The following is a 17,109-nucleotide window of genomic DNA, read 5'->3' as shown; positions in this document are numbered from 1 at the left end:
ATTTTTACTATATTATTGTTGACATCTGGTTGTTATATTCTCACAACTATAGAGTTATAAGATGTTACCACTGGGCCAAACAGGATATAGGGCACTTGGGATTTATTTTGATCATTTCTTACAACTGCTTAAGAATGTACAATTATGTCAAAAATACAGTTAAAAACTTCCAGTCTTCTCTCATGACATATGTCATACAGTATGTATGACAAGTTCCACCTTTTCTATATACCCCTCTGAAAATAGGCATCTTTAGCTTTATTTCCATTTTTGGGGTCCCAGAGACCTGAGTCCAAATTCTTATCTTGGCACTTTCTTGCCATCTGGCTTCCTAACCACTACATAGGTTTTCTTCTTCTTTTAAAAAAAAAAACACTTTTTATTTATCTATATTTGGCTGTCCTGGGTCTCATTGCTGTGAGGGCTTTTCTCTAGTTGCAGTGACCAGGCTTCTCAAGGCAGTGGCTTCTCTCGTTGCAGAGCGTGGGCTCAGGGCACATGGGCTTCAGAACTTGCAGCATGTGGCTCAGTAGCTGCGGCTCCCGGCTCTAAAGCACAGGCTCAGTAGTTGTGGGGTTCGTGTTTAGTTGTTCCGTGGCCTGTGGGATCTTCTCGACCCAAGGATCAAACGAATGTCTCTTGCATTGGCAGGCAGATTCTTTACCTCTGAGCCACAAGGGAAGTCCCTACGTAGGCTTTCTGAGTCTGTTTGATTGTCTGCAAAATAGAGTTTAAGTAATAGCTCATCTAAAGGATTAATTCATCCGTATGTGTGAAGTACGAAACATTGTACATTATATATATGTAGTAGGCACGTAAGGAATACACAGTTTCTCCCTTGTCATTCAAATTTCATTTTGTAGATCCTATATTGGAATGACAATCAGGTTTTTACACATTAGTAACACTGGATAATTCTGTGATATCCCATAGAAGACTTCAGAATACTTCTATAGTATGCGTGTGTTCTTCCGCTCCTCAGCTGTAAACTTTCTGAAATTCAAGGGCACTGTCTTACAGTACTGCACTGACCACAGTTTCTGGTGCCAAATTGGTCTCCAATACATGTTTGCTGGGGGGATTGCATATTTTAATGTGAATAATCTGGCTCCAAAATTAGTCTGTATACCTTCCAAAGGAGTAGAATCCTTTCCCATTCTTCAATCACTAAGTGCTTTGAATTGTATCTTTTCATGCATTGACACTTAGGCAAATCTTCAGTGATTATATGGACAAAGACCATGAGAGTCTGGAACTGGAAAGAACCTAAAAGTTACCACCTAGTCCTTCATTTCACAGGGTCCCTTTCTGACGTTAGTGAATTACCCACAGTGGTACTGGATATGTCCGCCTCCCCACGCCTTTGACACATTGTCTCTGATGCTTCCCTAGGATTAAAATCTGTCCACACCATGTGAGAATATGCTCTTTATTTTTTAATTTATTTTTAATTGGAGGATAATTGCTTTACAATGCTGTGTTAGTTTCCACCGTACAACATGAATCAACCATAAGAATATACATACCCCTTCTCTCTAGAGCCTCCCTCCCACCAATGCTCTTTAAATGATTTCTTTTTCTTCCTAATCCTAACTGAATGCAGTATGACATAAGCTGAAGGAACCAAATATACTCATTTTTCTCTTTTTCAGAATGTCTATATTTATTTACTTTTAAAATGCTGCTTATTAAGACAAAAAGGCCCAGATGGGTAACATGTTAAATTTAACTTGTGATTATATAAGTAGTCCTCTTTATTTTGCTTATGCAGGATAAAACATAAACATTTTGTAACATAAGATTTTTTTTGTGTTCAGCAATTGTGCCATTGTTGGGGTTTAAGGCACATTTTCTCCATGTGTGCGTACCAACTGGATTCTCAAAATGACAGTGAAATGAAAAGCAAAGCCAGGCAATGAAGTCATAGTTTATATGCTCATGCACTCATTGTCTAATTCGATCATTTATTCAGCAAATATTTATCAATAATATCTTGTGTGCTTGGCACTAGAATTAAGCACTGGGGTTCAGTAGAGTGGTTGCCACCTTGGGAAGCAAACCCAACCAACCGAGACAGTTAAACCCAGTGTGTTACATACTTAGATGTGCAGAATAGTGATCTATGTGAGTTCATAGAAAAGGTGTTGAGGATGAGATGTGAAGGATGAATAGCATCTAAGTTACGTAAAGAGGAAAGGTAGAGGTAAGGACTATGTGTGGAAAAGGGAGTAGCAGGTGAGACAGCTGAAGACTGCAGTATTGCCAGCAAATAAATGTAATACAAAGAATGTTCTGACTGTTACCCAACAGGGAGGGTCGAAGAGGACCCTTCCTTGTGGGCCTCTGTTCCTAGTAAGGACGCAAAGAAGAATCTGAAATCTTACAGTGGCAAAAACTAGTTCGTTGAAGAAAGAACTAAAGAACACCTCAAGGAAGAAGTGGGCCAAGCCAGAAGAGGGACTGGCAACGGAATAAGATACATGGTTTCTAAGACAAGGCTTTTACATATTCATATAGGTGGGTGGGGAATGACAGTTTTGATTGATTGTTGCAAGTTGCAAAGCAACAGGCTCTATTGCTCATGTCTTTCCCATAATTCAGTCTGTCTTAATTAGACGTAGGCATGTATAGAATATTTATGAGCCTTTTATAGGCTCCGGGCTGCCTAAGGTCACTTGAGGACACAGCTGTGCATCAAGTTGTCATGTGCCCAAGTTGGAGAAGCCCCTGTGGTTAGTTTTATCCACTGTGTGCCTAGAGAGCCCCAGAGTTGGAAAAATATGTGGTTATTTTATATTAATAGCCTATCCATGAGCTCTCCTGGGCCACATTGCAGGGTATCTGGGGTGGGGTTTAGAGATTATCTTGAATCTTTTTCTGTTAGACCACCCTGTGTTGCTCATGTCTAACTTCATAATTTGACCTGTAAAAAAAATTAGAGCATTTTTGTTGAGTAGGAGAATATATTGAAGAGTTGGGTTTTGTTTTTTTAACATATTGGGATATTGACAGTAAATAAAAAATTTCTCCTTTTCTTCTTACTCAACTATACATTATGTTGTTTGTGCAAATAATTTGATTACTAGGAGAAGAACATAGTCTAATGAGGAGCAATTCATTCCCAATTTTTTTTCGAGGTAAGGTGGGGGCGGGGGAACACAGAGGGTAGAAAGTGTTTTGTCCTCTGTTTTAAAAGAGAAAATGTTTTCAAGGTGTTTTCTTACATTATAAATTCAATTTTTTAATTCTGGAAATAGTGTATGGTCCTCCTGTGCTTCCCTGGCTCATCTGGTAAAGAATACGCCTGCAATGCAGGAGAGCTGGGTTTGATCCCTGGTTTGGGAGGATCCCCTGGAGAAGGGAATGGCTACCCATTCCAGTGTTCTGGCCTGGAGAATTCCACGGACTGTATAGTCCACGGGGTCACAAAGAGTCAGATGTGGCTGAGTGACTTTCACTGTGTTTCCCAGGTGGCACTAGAGGTAAAGAATCTTTCTGCCGAGGCAAGAGACACTGGTTCGATTCCTGGGTGAGGAAGTTCCCCTAGAGGAGGAAATAGCAACCCACTCCAGTATTCTTGCTGGAGAATCCCATGGACAGAGGAGCCTGGTAGGCTACAGTCCTTAGGATCACAAAGAGTCAGACAGGACTGAAGCGACTTAGCACACGCTAGTAATTCATTGGTGTCCAACGTAGAAATGAGCCTGACCTCAGAGAACTGCCTTCAATGAGAGACACAGCATTCATCAAAAAATCATACATATGTTCAACTCTAGGGGAGCTACAAAGTCGAGGTGTGTGATGGTGAGGGAGTTGGGCTAGTTAGGAATTTTAGATGAAGAAAAGCCTGAGACTTTATTTACTGACATAGTTAAATGGAATCTTCTTTAATGAGAAGGGTGTCATATAATTAGAAATCTGGTGCAGTCATAATTTAATTTTCTGAGCTTGCCACAATAGGTGTTGATTTGAATTCATTTAAATCACTTGTATCACGTACCTTTTATTGACTTTACATGTTCTAGCAAAGAGACCTAGATTACTGAGAATACGATGAATGTATCAGAAATGATTATATAATTTTGAAAGAGGATATTGACATTTGCAAGCAGGTTAATTTAGAAGCCTGTTAGTGTTATGGATTTAAGCATTCTGGCAGATTCTGAGTTCTTATTGATGAAACTCAGGAACCAGGATCTATAAAAAGATATGTGATATGAGTAAACCATCAGAGAAAAATAATATTCTGGGAAAAGTGAAAATCAAACTGTCACACATGGATATGCATTTTGGTCATTTAGACAAATATGAGTCTAAATAGTTCAATTATCCAAGATGAAACCTGTCACTTGTCCTGGAGTTACAGAAAGCTGATAAATATAAAACCGAATAATGGATGAAAACCAGAGATCATTTATCCGGGAAGTGTTAAGTGCCTCAAGTAACAGATTTTATTTTTTCAGAAAGGGTTTTAAATGATGTGTAGTGAAATGCAGGATTTGAATGTCTTTGCTTGGGTATCTCAACAGCAATATCTTTTCTGGGTGACTAGATCTTTGGGAAAGTTTTCTGGCTAAGTTAGATTGATGATTTAATTGTTGTTGTTCAGTCACTAAGTCATGTCCAATTCTTTGCAACTCCATGGACTGCAAGCATGCCAAGCTCCTCTGTCCTTGAAGTTCTACAGGCAAGAATACTAGAGTGGGTTGCCATTTCCTTCTCCAGGGGGTCTTCCTGACCCAGGGATTGAACTGGGGTCCCCTGCATTACAGGCAGATTCTTTACTGTCTGGGCCACCAGGGAAGCCCAGTGTCTCCTGGAGTGTGCTCAAATTCACATCCATTGAGCTGGTGATTTAATTACAGTCTGAGATTTAATGTCTTTAACTGTAAATTTCTTACTAACTTTCGTTGGGTAGAGAACAGTCTACTGAAGATTGGGATGTGGGAGGTAATAGAAGAAATTGGGTTAATCAAAACTCTTACATTTTAGAGTCTCAGGATCAGCCTATGTCTTGAGAAATCCCTGCGCATTTCTGAAATCCCAACCTCGAGGCACCTTGGGTTTTCCCAGTGTCCTCTGGCTTAAGATTTCCACTGTGATGCCCTCTGGGTCTTATTCTCTTTGGTTCACACACATGCATTTAGGACTTCTGTTCCTTTGGCCTGCAGGTTCTGTACAATTTTTTCAAGATCCTGCTTACTGCTTTCCATGGGGGCAATAACGGAATTTAGCTAATTCATTTAAAAATGCTATTAGCATTTTTGTGTCTTCGTATTCCCCTCAATGCTTCAAATTCAAAATGGCTTTCCTACATGTGTTACAATATAGTTGCACTGCATCAGGATTCAAATCTCCAGTAGAGAGAAATATTCTGTTTCATGCTAGCGGCATTTGATTGAGAACTTATCTATTATCATCCTCAAAAATGCTTCCCTTAGAAAACATGCTTTCGTATCAAGAGAGGCCTTGTGGAAACATGTGCCTTAAACTAGATGAGTAGATGAGAAGACAAGGTACATATCCAAAAGACGAGAGCCTTCTGTTTCAAACTTCTGTGAGGTTGAAAGAAAAAAAATATATCAAAATGGGAGGAGCGCATAATGAGCATAACATACTCATTGGGAGTATGATTTGATGTGTTTATATTTGACTACATTTGATGTGTTCAAAATGGGCTTCCCGGGTGGCGCAGTGGTAAAGAATCCACCTGCCAATGCAGGAGATTCAGGAGACCTGGGTTTGATCCCTGGGTCGGGAAGATCCCCTGGAGAAGGAAATGGCAACCCACTCCAGTATTCTTGCCTGGGAAATCCTATGGACAGAGGAGCCTGGTGGTCTACAGTCCAGTGGATGGCAGAAGAGTTGGACTTGACTGAGCGACTGAGCAAACATGCACGATGTATTCAAAATACATTGGTTTCCTATGTGCCTATTAATACCACCTGGTGAGTATAACATTTTAAGGGCCAGACATGTCGAGAAACCAGTGGCTAGTTCTGATCCTCCAGGTCTCAAGTCCCCTGTTGGTATCAATACTTCCCTCTCTAGGTGGTGTGTCTCCTCCTGCAGGGAGTCCCCCCTGATTGCTGTCCTCTCTTCTGCACAGTCTCTCTCTGACTGTGCCACCTGGTCTCCAGAGAATGCTCTGCGACTCTTGGATATTTATTTCCTCTGTTGCATGTGAATCAAGGTTTCTATACCATCTCCCAATTATACTCATGGAATAGGTGATTTTATTTCTTTCCATTTTTGATTTTTGCAGGCTATGTTGAAAGAGAAAGATTTAGTCTATGGTCATGTTTCTAAACGATGTGATCCCCAAAGGATACTCTTTTTTGACCCCAGGTGGTCATTTATCATAGCATTGCTTACAGAAAAATAACTATAAGAAACTCATTTATTTGATATTGTAAAACAGACATTTAAGTAACATAGGTCAAAGAGAAATTTAATGGAATTTAAGGCTGAAGGATAAAAACACTGAAATCTTGAGGGATGCTGCAGAATTCAGGGATATTTTTAACATCAGTGACTATATTAGGAAACGGTTATGTCTTCCTTGGGACAGTGCTTCTCAGATCTCAATTACAATGAGTGTAATTAACCCAGAACCCCAGCTGCCGTCATCTGAAATCCAGGGAATGACAGTGCGCTTCTCATAGACAACTCCCAGCCAAAGACGGGCCGCCTGGTGTTGGGACATGCAACCCTTCTCACTAATGACTGACTCAAAAGCTCCTCTGTGTCCTCACCTACCTTTCTGAGGAAGGCACTGATGTCCGAGGTGATTGAACCCAATCTGCCTTCTTTCCCTGTGTTTCCCTTACGCAGGGTCATTCCTGATCCCAATCTGACTGTTCTTGGCCTTTCCTGTCTCCCCCCCAGTCTCTCTCATATGCAGTCCCCACAGTAAATTTATGGTATTTTAAATGTCAGTTGTAAGAGTTGCTTCTTGAAATATCCAGATTAACCCAATATCAAAGACAAAAAATAGCAAACTAAATCCTAGCAGGAAAAAAACAAAAACACAATGAATGTAGAAAGAGGGAAAGTCAATATGAGAAATTAATACCAAAAAAATGTAGAATAGAGTTAGCAAAGACAGAAGTTGGTCTTTCGGGGAAAAAAAAGCAATCAGGCAAAATTAATTAAGAGCTATAATTTAAAAACTCTAGTAATAAAAAAAGGGACAAAATTTTAGATGGAGCAGTGGTTTACAAAGATAGGAAACCACTCTGCCGAGAGAATTCTAATAAAAATTAAAATCTTACATGAAATGAATTATTGACCAGAAAATATAACTTACCCAGTATGTCTCTTGTAAAAATAGAAAGCTGAAATCGATTTATAACATTAAATAAAGTAAATGAAAAACTAATGAATTAAAACTTTTTATAATAAAACTCTAGCATCAGAATATTTATGGTTAAGTTCTACCATCTGAGTAGATAATTCCAATTTTATAGAGCATCTTCCAAAAAAGAGGGAAGACTTCCCAATTCTTTCTATTGTATTAGTTTAATCCTTATACTTCTAGACAAGGGTAATAAAAGCCAGGAAGATTATAATCAATTTCACACATAAATATAATGGCAACAATATTAACCAAATATGAGTAGTCTTTTTTTTTTTTTAATTAATTTATTTATTTATTTATTTTTTTGGTCATACATTGATATGAATCAGCCATAGATTTACACGTATTCCCCATCCCGATCCCCCCTCCCACCTCCCTCTCCACCCGATTCCTCTGGGTCTTCCCAGTGCACCAGGCCCGAGCACTTGTCTCACGCATCCCACCTGGGCTGGTGATCTGTTTCACCATAGATAGTATACATGCTATTCTTTTGAAACATCCCACCCTCACATTCTCCCACAGAGTTCAAAAGTCTGTTCTGTATTTCTGTGTCTCTTTTTCTGTTTTGCATATAGGGTTATCGTTATCATCTTTCTAATTTTTTTCATATGAGTAGTCTTAATATTATGATGAATAAAAAATTTGTCACAGGAATACAAAGTATACTATAACATTAGATCTTTTATTATGTAAGTCAGAACAAATCAGAGTACAAGAAAAAATCAATTATGTAGTTATCTCTAAAGTTGCTTTAAAAAACTGTTGCTACAACTCAGTTCATGATTATTGGAAAAAACATTTTAGCACACTAGGACTCAAAGTGAACTTTTTAAACCTGATAGAGTAACAAAATTGTGGAGCAAATATTTTATTTAATGATGAAGTATTAGAAGCTTGACAAACCTAGACAGCATATTAAAAAGCATAGACATCACTTTGTCGACAAAGGTCTGTATGGTTTTTCTAGTAGTCATGTATGGATGTGAGAGTTGGACCGTGAAGAAGGCTGAGCGCTGAAGAATTGATGTTTTCAAATTGTGGTGCTGGAGAAGACTCTGGAGAGCCCCCTGGACTGCACGGAGATCCAACCAGTAAAGGAGATGAACCCTGAACACTCAGAAGGACTGATGCTGAAGCTCCAACGCTTTGGCCACCTGATGCGAAGAACTGACTGACTGGAAAAGATCCTGATGCTGGGAAAGACTGAGGGCAGGAGGAGAGGGTGGTGACAGAGGATGAGATGGTTATACAGCATCACTGACTCAATGGACATGAATTTGAGCAAATCCCTGGAGATAGTGAAGGACAAGGAAGACTGGTATGTCCATGGGGTCACAGAGAGTTGGACATGACTTAGCGAGTGGACAACAAAATCAGAAGCATGGTACCACTTTTTATTTAATATTCTTATTTCAGATGCCAGGCAGTCCAACAAAAGAAGAAAAGTAATAAAGTGATAAGAATTGGAAAGATACAAGATTGTAATGATCACAGAAGGTGTAATTATCTGTTTAGAGAACACAAACTAATCTATGAAATATAATTCATGAGAGTTTAAGGATACTGCTGGATATAAGACCAATTAAATATACATATATATAAAATCCAGAAAAAATCATACTTATAAATATAATATATATGTATTATAAATAGAGTAGTCCCTGGGTAAGGATTGGGAGACTAAAGAAACAGCAGAGTCAGAGCCCAGACCCAGCGTCACCCACATAAGGACAGTTATCTATCAACAGCTGTCACTGGGGGCCAGTGGTAAGTAGAGGAGGCTGTAAGATGTACTGACTTTAGATTAAGGATGAATGGAAGGAATTAACTTGCTTATTACAATATTAATGTTAGTCTTCTTAATGAACAATCTTGTTTTAATACTTAAAAAGTTTGTGTGATTCTGGTTTGATCAACGAAACAAACTCATTTTTTATTCTTCACTAAGTTTTTTGAAAGAATTCATCAATATATCTCTTTTGTCAAATTTCCCCCCAAAGCAGATATTAAAAAAGCAATATTAAAGCATAAAATTGTTACACTAAGTCATTCTTGACATAAAGTGGTGATTTAGGGGTTTCTCATTAATACTTTTGTCACTATTTCACTTTTATCATCATCTTTTAGATCTAATTCATTCTACCATCTCCTTTTCTACTATTTCTCCCAAATAAATCATGTACTATCTACTTTTTCCTTCTTTACAGCTCAGTGTTAATAATTAAAATTAAGTTTCTATTTTATTTGAACCATCAGAGTATAATACAATAGTCAATATAACTTTTAATTAAAATGGTGGTTAATCCTTTAGAAAAAATAAATACATTGATTAACATGAAACATAATCTCAGTTGAGTGGAAAACCTTATTTTAGGTGATTTCCACAGATTTCGTGTTCTTTAGACACTGAGAACTGTCAAAATCTCTGAGAAGACCATCCCTGGAGCAAGACAGTTTATCTGCTTCTAAAATTACTTTTAGGAGAGATTTTGTGAATAAAGAGGATCTACCCTTATGATTTGCTTAATTTCCTGTGCAGATTTTATTACATATTTTATATTTACACAGTTTTTCCTAGTTGTTGCTGTTTTTGAGTCACTAAGTTGTGTCCAACTCTTTGTAACTCTGTGGACTACAGCATGCCAGGCTTCTCTGTCCTTTACTATCTCCTAGAGTTTGCTCAAGTTCATGTTTACTTATTATAAAAATACTCTAAAAGGTATGAAATCATAAGGAACCTTCTCATGACCTGCCAAATGTATAGGTCAACCAGGAAGTGATGACTAGAATGACCACAAGCTGTTACTCAGTTCAGTTCAGTTCAGTCATTCAGTCGTGTCCGACTCTTTGTGACCCCATGAATCACAGCATGCCAGGCCTCCCTGTCCATCACCAACTCCCGGAGTTTACTCACACTCATGTCCATTGAGTCAGTGATGCCATTCAGCCATCTCATCCTCTGTTGCCTCCTTCTCCTTTTTCCTTCAGTCTTTCCGAGCATCAGGGTGTTTTCCAATGAGTTGGCTCTTTGTATCAGGTGGCCAAAATATCAGAGCTTCAGCTTCAGCGTCAGTCCGTCCAGTGAATATTCAGGGTTGATTTCTTTTAGGATGGACTGGTTTGATCTCCTTACTACAGTGCGGCACAGTGGATTCAGAATGTGGTTGTATCCATATATAAGTGAGTATCTGTTAGTCTTGTGGGTGGGATGAACTCATTGAAATCAGAGAGGAGCCTTAGGTGAACCATGGCTTGGACTCTCTGTCCACCTTGGTGTTACTTCTACTGTTAGAATCCCAGTTTCCCTCCTCGTGTATAGCACACACAAACTTACAGGATGGTGGTAAGGATGAGAAATAACCTATATGGCTATTTACCAGGGACATACTAGGTCCTCAGTAAAAGGGTAATCATCTTTTACTGCTAGGGAGTGACAAGCTTCCTGCCTTTTATCTCTTCCTTTCAAAAGCACCGTGCTTGTGATGAGGTTTCATAGCTAACTTGTCTGAAATGAAAACTCTGAATATTTGCACATCTCTTACTGGAACATGCACGTTGTTTTTACGCGACACTCGCTGGCCTGAAGAACGCCATATAGTGCATTCTGAGGGGGGGTTTTCTCAGTCAACAAGGTCCATTTACAAAATGATTGTTGTCTTGATGAAATGTGCTGAAAAATAGTGCACTATTTCACCTGTTACTATTTGAATTGGCTGCTGGTATGCCTTGTTCTTTAGAAAACATATTTATGACAAGAAATATTTATGTTGAGTTTGAAAGTTTAATGATTATTTTCCCTTAATCATTCTTATCTCATAATACTAAGTTGTAGGAAATACTTTCCATATTTTATAAATGAAAAATAGTGTCTCGGGATAAAAAGAATTGGGACTCAACTTTAGGTCATCCTACTGAAAAATCCTGTCTTTACCTCACTTCTATCACAAAACACAAAGCAACTATGACAACAGTAATAAGAGTTAAGAGTAAATGTCCTGAGAAATTCTGCTGGCAGTTGAATTGGTGAGTGAATAGCTGGCTCTGCTAGGATGCTATCTTAATTTCACTTTGTGGCCAGTTGCTGTGACTGAAATACAAAGGAGCTTCTTCCTAGAGACACAGAATGTGTTTTCCTTCCTTCAACAGGTCCTTGTGAAGCACAGACCTTGCAGGTGTCAGGTGCCAGATGATGAGCAAAATGGCCCAACTCTGGTTTCATAAAACTTATGTTCTAGTTATTTTGTTCATTGCAATCTATTACCGATGTCCTTTCAGCAGTATTAAGCAATGACAAGGAGCGAAGATTGAGTTTATAGATGAATATGATTAGAAATGACCAAATTGTTAGGCTGTGTACACATATGTCACTCACATCTCAATAAAACTGGAAGGAAGGAAGGAAGCAAATACATAAACACTTATATACATATATATGAATAAAAGAAATGACTCAATTTGGCCCTTGGGAATAATCACAATATTATATTTTTTTCATAAGAAACTCAATTGATCCTTTAAATCACACTTCCTTCTAAGTGTAAGTATCTGCTTGTTTAACTTGCTTTCATACCTACTCTCCTAAGCTTCTAATATGTCATGATTAGACTCTTGGTTCTTAGAATATTCAAATCTATCTCCTACTTCGTTTTACTGAGATACTCTTAGCTTGATTCTCCTTCCCTGGCTGTTCAGATGGTAAAGAATCTGCCTACAATGCAGGAGACCCAGGTTCAATCCCTGGGTTGGGAAGATCCCCTGGAGAAGGGAATGGTTGCCCACTCCAGTATTCTTGCCTGGAGAATTCCATGGATGGAGGAGCCTGGTGGGCTACAGTCCACGGGGTTGCAAAGAGTCAGACTTGACTAAGAAACTAACACTTTGACTATTAGTTAAAATTCATAGTGTTTTACAGTTAGAATTAAAATGTTTTAGAATTTTTCTGTTGATCATTGGAAGTGAATCAGTAGAATTCCATTTCAATTTGACCAGTTGTTAGAACTACTTACAAAATACTCTGAAAGCTTAAAGTAGTACCTGATATTTCTTTCATCTTTTTCACTCACATTTAATTGAAAGGCTTTTAAGGTGGTAGATTTTGTATGATTCTTAGAAAAGAATAATCTGACAAGAAAGAATCTTTAAAAATGAAATAAAAAATAAAACTGCTAATAAAATTTATGATCCAGTTTTCACAAACCCATACTATTTTGATGTTTATTTTATGTCTAAATTTATCAGATAATTGGTATGTCAATAAAAACCTTCAAATAGTAAATAATAACACATCATTATTTAAGTTTTATTGTTATTGCCATTAATATAATTCCTTTCTTCAACTTTTTTAATTTAGATTTTTTTCATTCAAGCCATCTATTATTTATTTAAAATCCTATTTCTACTTGTTATCTGTTATTAGGTATAAATTCAACTTCATCAATGTCTTTTAAATGCCTAAAGTTTTACAAAGACTTGACATAGTATCCTATTTGTCCTTGACCAAGAATACATTTATTCTCATAAAATTAATTTTTCATCACTAAGTTGATGACTTTTTATTACAACTTTATTATTTTCATTCTGATAAGTGATGTGATGCTAGTCAAAAAGTTTAAGCATTAATCTTAATAATTAAAGTCATGTCATGTTCTAAATTGGATTGTGAAATACTGTTTTCACCTCACATCCCAAACAGGCACCCCAAATGTCAAATCACGTCATCTCAAATTTGATCCCTTAGTTTATTATGTTTAATTGATAGAGAAGGTGTAGTGCCAAGAATGTAATTTTAGTTTCCTATTTTTTCAGAAACCAGAGCCTCACTCAGAGTTGGGAACAGAACATTTTCTACAATAATGGCACAATTATGTGTGTATGAAAAAGCAGTTTTTAGACTTTTTAATCAAAATTAATTTCCAAAGATATTATTGAAGTCTAACATTTTCTTAATGTTGGTTTCTCTTTGAAAATTTAAAGTCATGGAAACTACTTTATAATAGTGCAATACTATTCAATACTTTGCTATCAAGCCATTTAAAACTAACAATGTAAAATTAAGTAATTTTCAACCTTGATCCATAACATATACTTTTAAAATACCTCTGATTTTAATCATGTTGCCGACCTCCATTCCCTGAAAATCAAATTGGACATTTATTCAGGTGAGTTTGACTATATTGTACAGTACGTTAATCATGGCATTTATGATATTACATTCACTTGTCTATATTTGCAGTGACTAGCATAGTACCTGGAAGTTGAAAGGTATAGTAAATAAGTGAATGAGTGAGTGAATATATGAACTATATCCATCCAACCAAAATTGCCCAAGAAGTGATTTTGTTCGTTCTCAACTGGTAAATTCTCATCAGCTGAGTTGAGATTGATGGCAAAATATCATCAGTGTTTCACTTAATATACTTATTTGACAAATATGGTCTGTTTGGTTCTAGAAATAGTCCCGTGAACCAAGAGAAAGGGTAAATTTATCTAGTGCATGATCTGGTCTTAGGGCTTTTGTGTCGTTCTCAACTTTTCAGACAAATAGAGTTCTCTTTTTAAAAATTGTGTAGAGAATTCCCTGGTGGTTCAGTGGTTAAAACACCACACTTTCACTGCATGGGGGGCACAGGTCCAACCCCTGGTTGAGGAACTAACTTCCTGCATGCCTCGGGTGTGGCCAAAACATAGAAAAACTAATGTGTAAATGGACATATTCGCTTTGGCAATTGCAAAGTCTACGTGTTGCTTTTCTGCGTTTTCTGTGTTTAGCTAGAGAGATTGCAGGCTGAACATACATCTGAGTGGGACAAGAGGGAGCTACTTGAAAAGGACAAACAAGGCCTGGAGAGAGAAAATAGAAGGCTGAAGGCCCGGGTGAAAGAAATGGAAGAGCTCCTGCACAGGAGAAATAGATTCGGTGAGAGCTCCGAAGGTCCTGATTCCAAGACACCAGGAGTTGAACTACAGGAGAAAAACAAGGTATGGGAGCTCTCTGGGAGCTAATGTCCTCACTTCCTTTGTATTTCTGCCCTGAGGCCTGGTGGGCACCACCTTACCTTTCACAACTTCAAGTCTGAATGCATTTTTTTGTGCTATCTCATATCTGATCGTTTGATCTTTTCCCATCTAAAATGTTCATGCATAGGAAAAGAGAGCGTGACTAATTTTGTGTGAACATGTTAAAGAGTATGACAAATCTGAGAGTTTCAAGCTTTTCCGAAAGGAAGAAAAGCATGAACTTAGGAAACGACCTCTGTGTGTTTGGCTTCCTGTTATAGTTTTGTCTCAGTTATCCAAGCAGTTGATCTTATTTTTCAGTGAGTATTTTTCTCCATTAGTTTGGGCAACTATACAATTAGGATTTGTTGGAGGCTAAGGTAAATATCCACATAAACATTTAAACATAGCTGGTTCACTCCTCTTCGATTTCTTTTTAGTCTCAGAAAAATTATTTTTAAGTCAATTAAACACATCATGTTACAAATAACCTTTATAGGCTATGACATAAATGTTAAAACCTGAATTACAGTCACATTTTGACTTTGGAAAAGTTAGCTTGTTTTGGAATTTTGTCCTAAAGCCAATAGACATATTTACTGCTCTGGATGTAATTTTTTTGATACGTGGCTTTTAGACTTTTCGAACATTCTCTTAGCGGCAGTTGTAATGTATATGTGTTAGTGTCAATATGTTGCAAAACACACACAGCTTATTTCTGTTTCTCCCATGAAAGTAGCTATGGTACCTTAATGTTCCCTTCACTCAGTTCCTTTAACAATGAGTTAAAAATGAGTTTGAAAAGTTCATATTTTTTGAGTCATATAAATAGTTCATATCAGCTGTAAAAGCTAAATGGGCAGAAAAATTGAATTCCATATTACTTTTCTTTATTCTTTGTGATTTTAGGGATTTATTGCAAATATAAGATTAAATTGAATTAGTGTCTCATGACTTGGTGATGCAAATATCTAAAGTTAAGTGTTACAGTCAGTGATCATAATTTTCTATTGTACAGATTCATAAGCCATCAGTAATGGTATATGCTTCTAACATATGCACAATGGATAAATCTGCAGAGAGTGTTTTGCAGCTTGCCACTCATGAAAGCACAGAATTATTTCAATTATGGGGCAAGTTTCGATCATCAAAATATCTGTTTCCCTTTGATTCACTGAGCAGAGCAAGCACTTACTTATATTATACCCTGCGCCGGTCACTGCTCTGGATGCTGGTGATGTGGAGATGACTGAATCATTATCCTAGACCAGCGTGGGCTTAGCGTCTGCCTGGGAAGATATTACACATCCATTGTTATCAATAACACATTGTGATGATGGCTAAGAGCAAAGTGGAATGGGAACATGAAAGAAGAAGTACTTCGTTCTATTCCACTTTGATGCCTTTCTGGTTATATCCAGCTGGTATAGCATAAAATGTGTCAGTTAGGAAGTGTGGGGGTGACTGGGGCCTGTTTGGAGCTGATGTGTGTGTGCATGCTCCGTCGCTTCCGTCTTGTCCACCTCTTTGCGATCCTGTGGACTGTAGCCCGCCAGGTTCCTCTGTCCATGGGATTCTCCAGGCAAGAGTACTGGAGTGGGTTGCCATGCCCTCCTGCAGGGATCTTCCTGACCTAGGGATCAAACCCACGTCTCCTGTAGCTCCACCGAGACACTGGGGAAGCCCTTAGAGCTGGTATATATGCCAGTGTGCCTTATCATGTTAGCAGACCACTCTGAGTTTAGATCTGGGCTCTTGGGACCAGTGTAGTTCTTTGCTTTAGAAGTAGACAGAGCTTGGAAACCAGGAAGATTTTGGAAGATATGAACAACTCATTGGGTGTGCTCATCAATCACAAGACTATTCCTTAAGTGTATATCGATGGTGACTGTAGGTATGAAATTAAAAGACGCTTACTCCTTGGAAGGAAAGTTATGACCAACCTAGATAGCATATTTAAAAGCAAAGACACTACTTTGCCAACAAAGCTCTGTCTAGTCAAGGCTATGGTTTTTCCAGTAGTCATGTATGGATGTGAGGGTTGGACAGTGAAGAAAGCTGAGTGGCAAAGAATTGATGCTTTTGAACTGTGGTGTTGGAGAAGACTCTTGAGAGTCCCTTGGACTGCAAGGAGATCCAACCAGTCCATCCTAAAGGAGATCAGTCCTGGGTGTTCATTGGAAGGACTGATGCTGAAGCTGAAACTCCAATACTTTGGCCACCTCATGCAAAGAGTTGACTCATTGGAAAAGACCCTAATCCTGGGAAGGATTAGGAGCAGGAGGAGAGGGGGATGACAGAGGATGAGATGGCTGGATGGCATCACCAACTCAATGGACATGGGTTTGGGTAAACTCCAGGAGTTTGTGATGGACAGGGAGGCCTGGCATGCTGCGATTCATGGGGTCACAAAGAGTCAGACACGACTGAGCAAATGAACTGAACTGATATCATTTTGATGACTGGGAGAAGGTGTTAGTGAAATTTTTTTAACCTTCTTCATTAAGAATTCAGACTCACTACTTAAATTAAAGGTGTCCCAGGTGGCACTAGTGGTAAAGAACCCATATGCCAATGCCAGAAACATAAGAGACTTGGGTTCAATCCCTGGGTGGGGAAGTTCCCCTGGAGAGGGCATGGGCAACCTACTCCAGTCTTCTTGCCTGGGAAATCCCATGGACAGTGGAACCAGGCAGGCGATGTCCATAAGGTTGCAGAGAGTCAGACAGGAGTGACTTAGCACACACACACTT

General features: G+C 38.2%; 1 protein-coding gene across 4 annotated transcripts in view; it reads left to right on the top strand.

Annotated features, from left to right (window-relative positions):
• Window positions 1–17,109, top strand: part of CCDC102B (coiled-coil domain containing 102B) — a 268,433-nt gene that overhangs the window by 85,579 nt on the left and 165,745 nt on the right. For all 4 annotated transcript variants that reach the window (XM_043444143.1, XM_043444142.1, XM_043444140.1 and 1 more), the window contains one exon: window positions 14,129–14,338. In XM_043444143.1, coding sequence (XP_043300078.1) covers window positions 14,129–14,338 — 210 coding nt within the window. The remainder of the gene's footprint in view (window positions 1–14,128; window positions 14,339–17,109) is intronic.

This window comes from Cervus canadensis, chromosome 23 (assembly GCF_019320065.1).
Source record: "Cervus canadensis isolate Bull #8, Minnesota chromosome 23, ASM1932006v1, whole genome shotgun sequence".
In the NCBI taxonomy this organism is placed as follows: Eukaryota; Metazoa; Chordata; class Mammalia; order Artiodactyla; family Cervidae; genus Cervus; species Cervus canadensis.
Note: the sequence above shows the minus strand (reverse complement) of the source record. Positions and strands in the feature narration are given on the sequence as shown.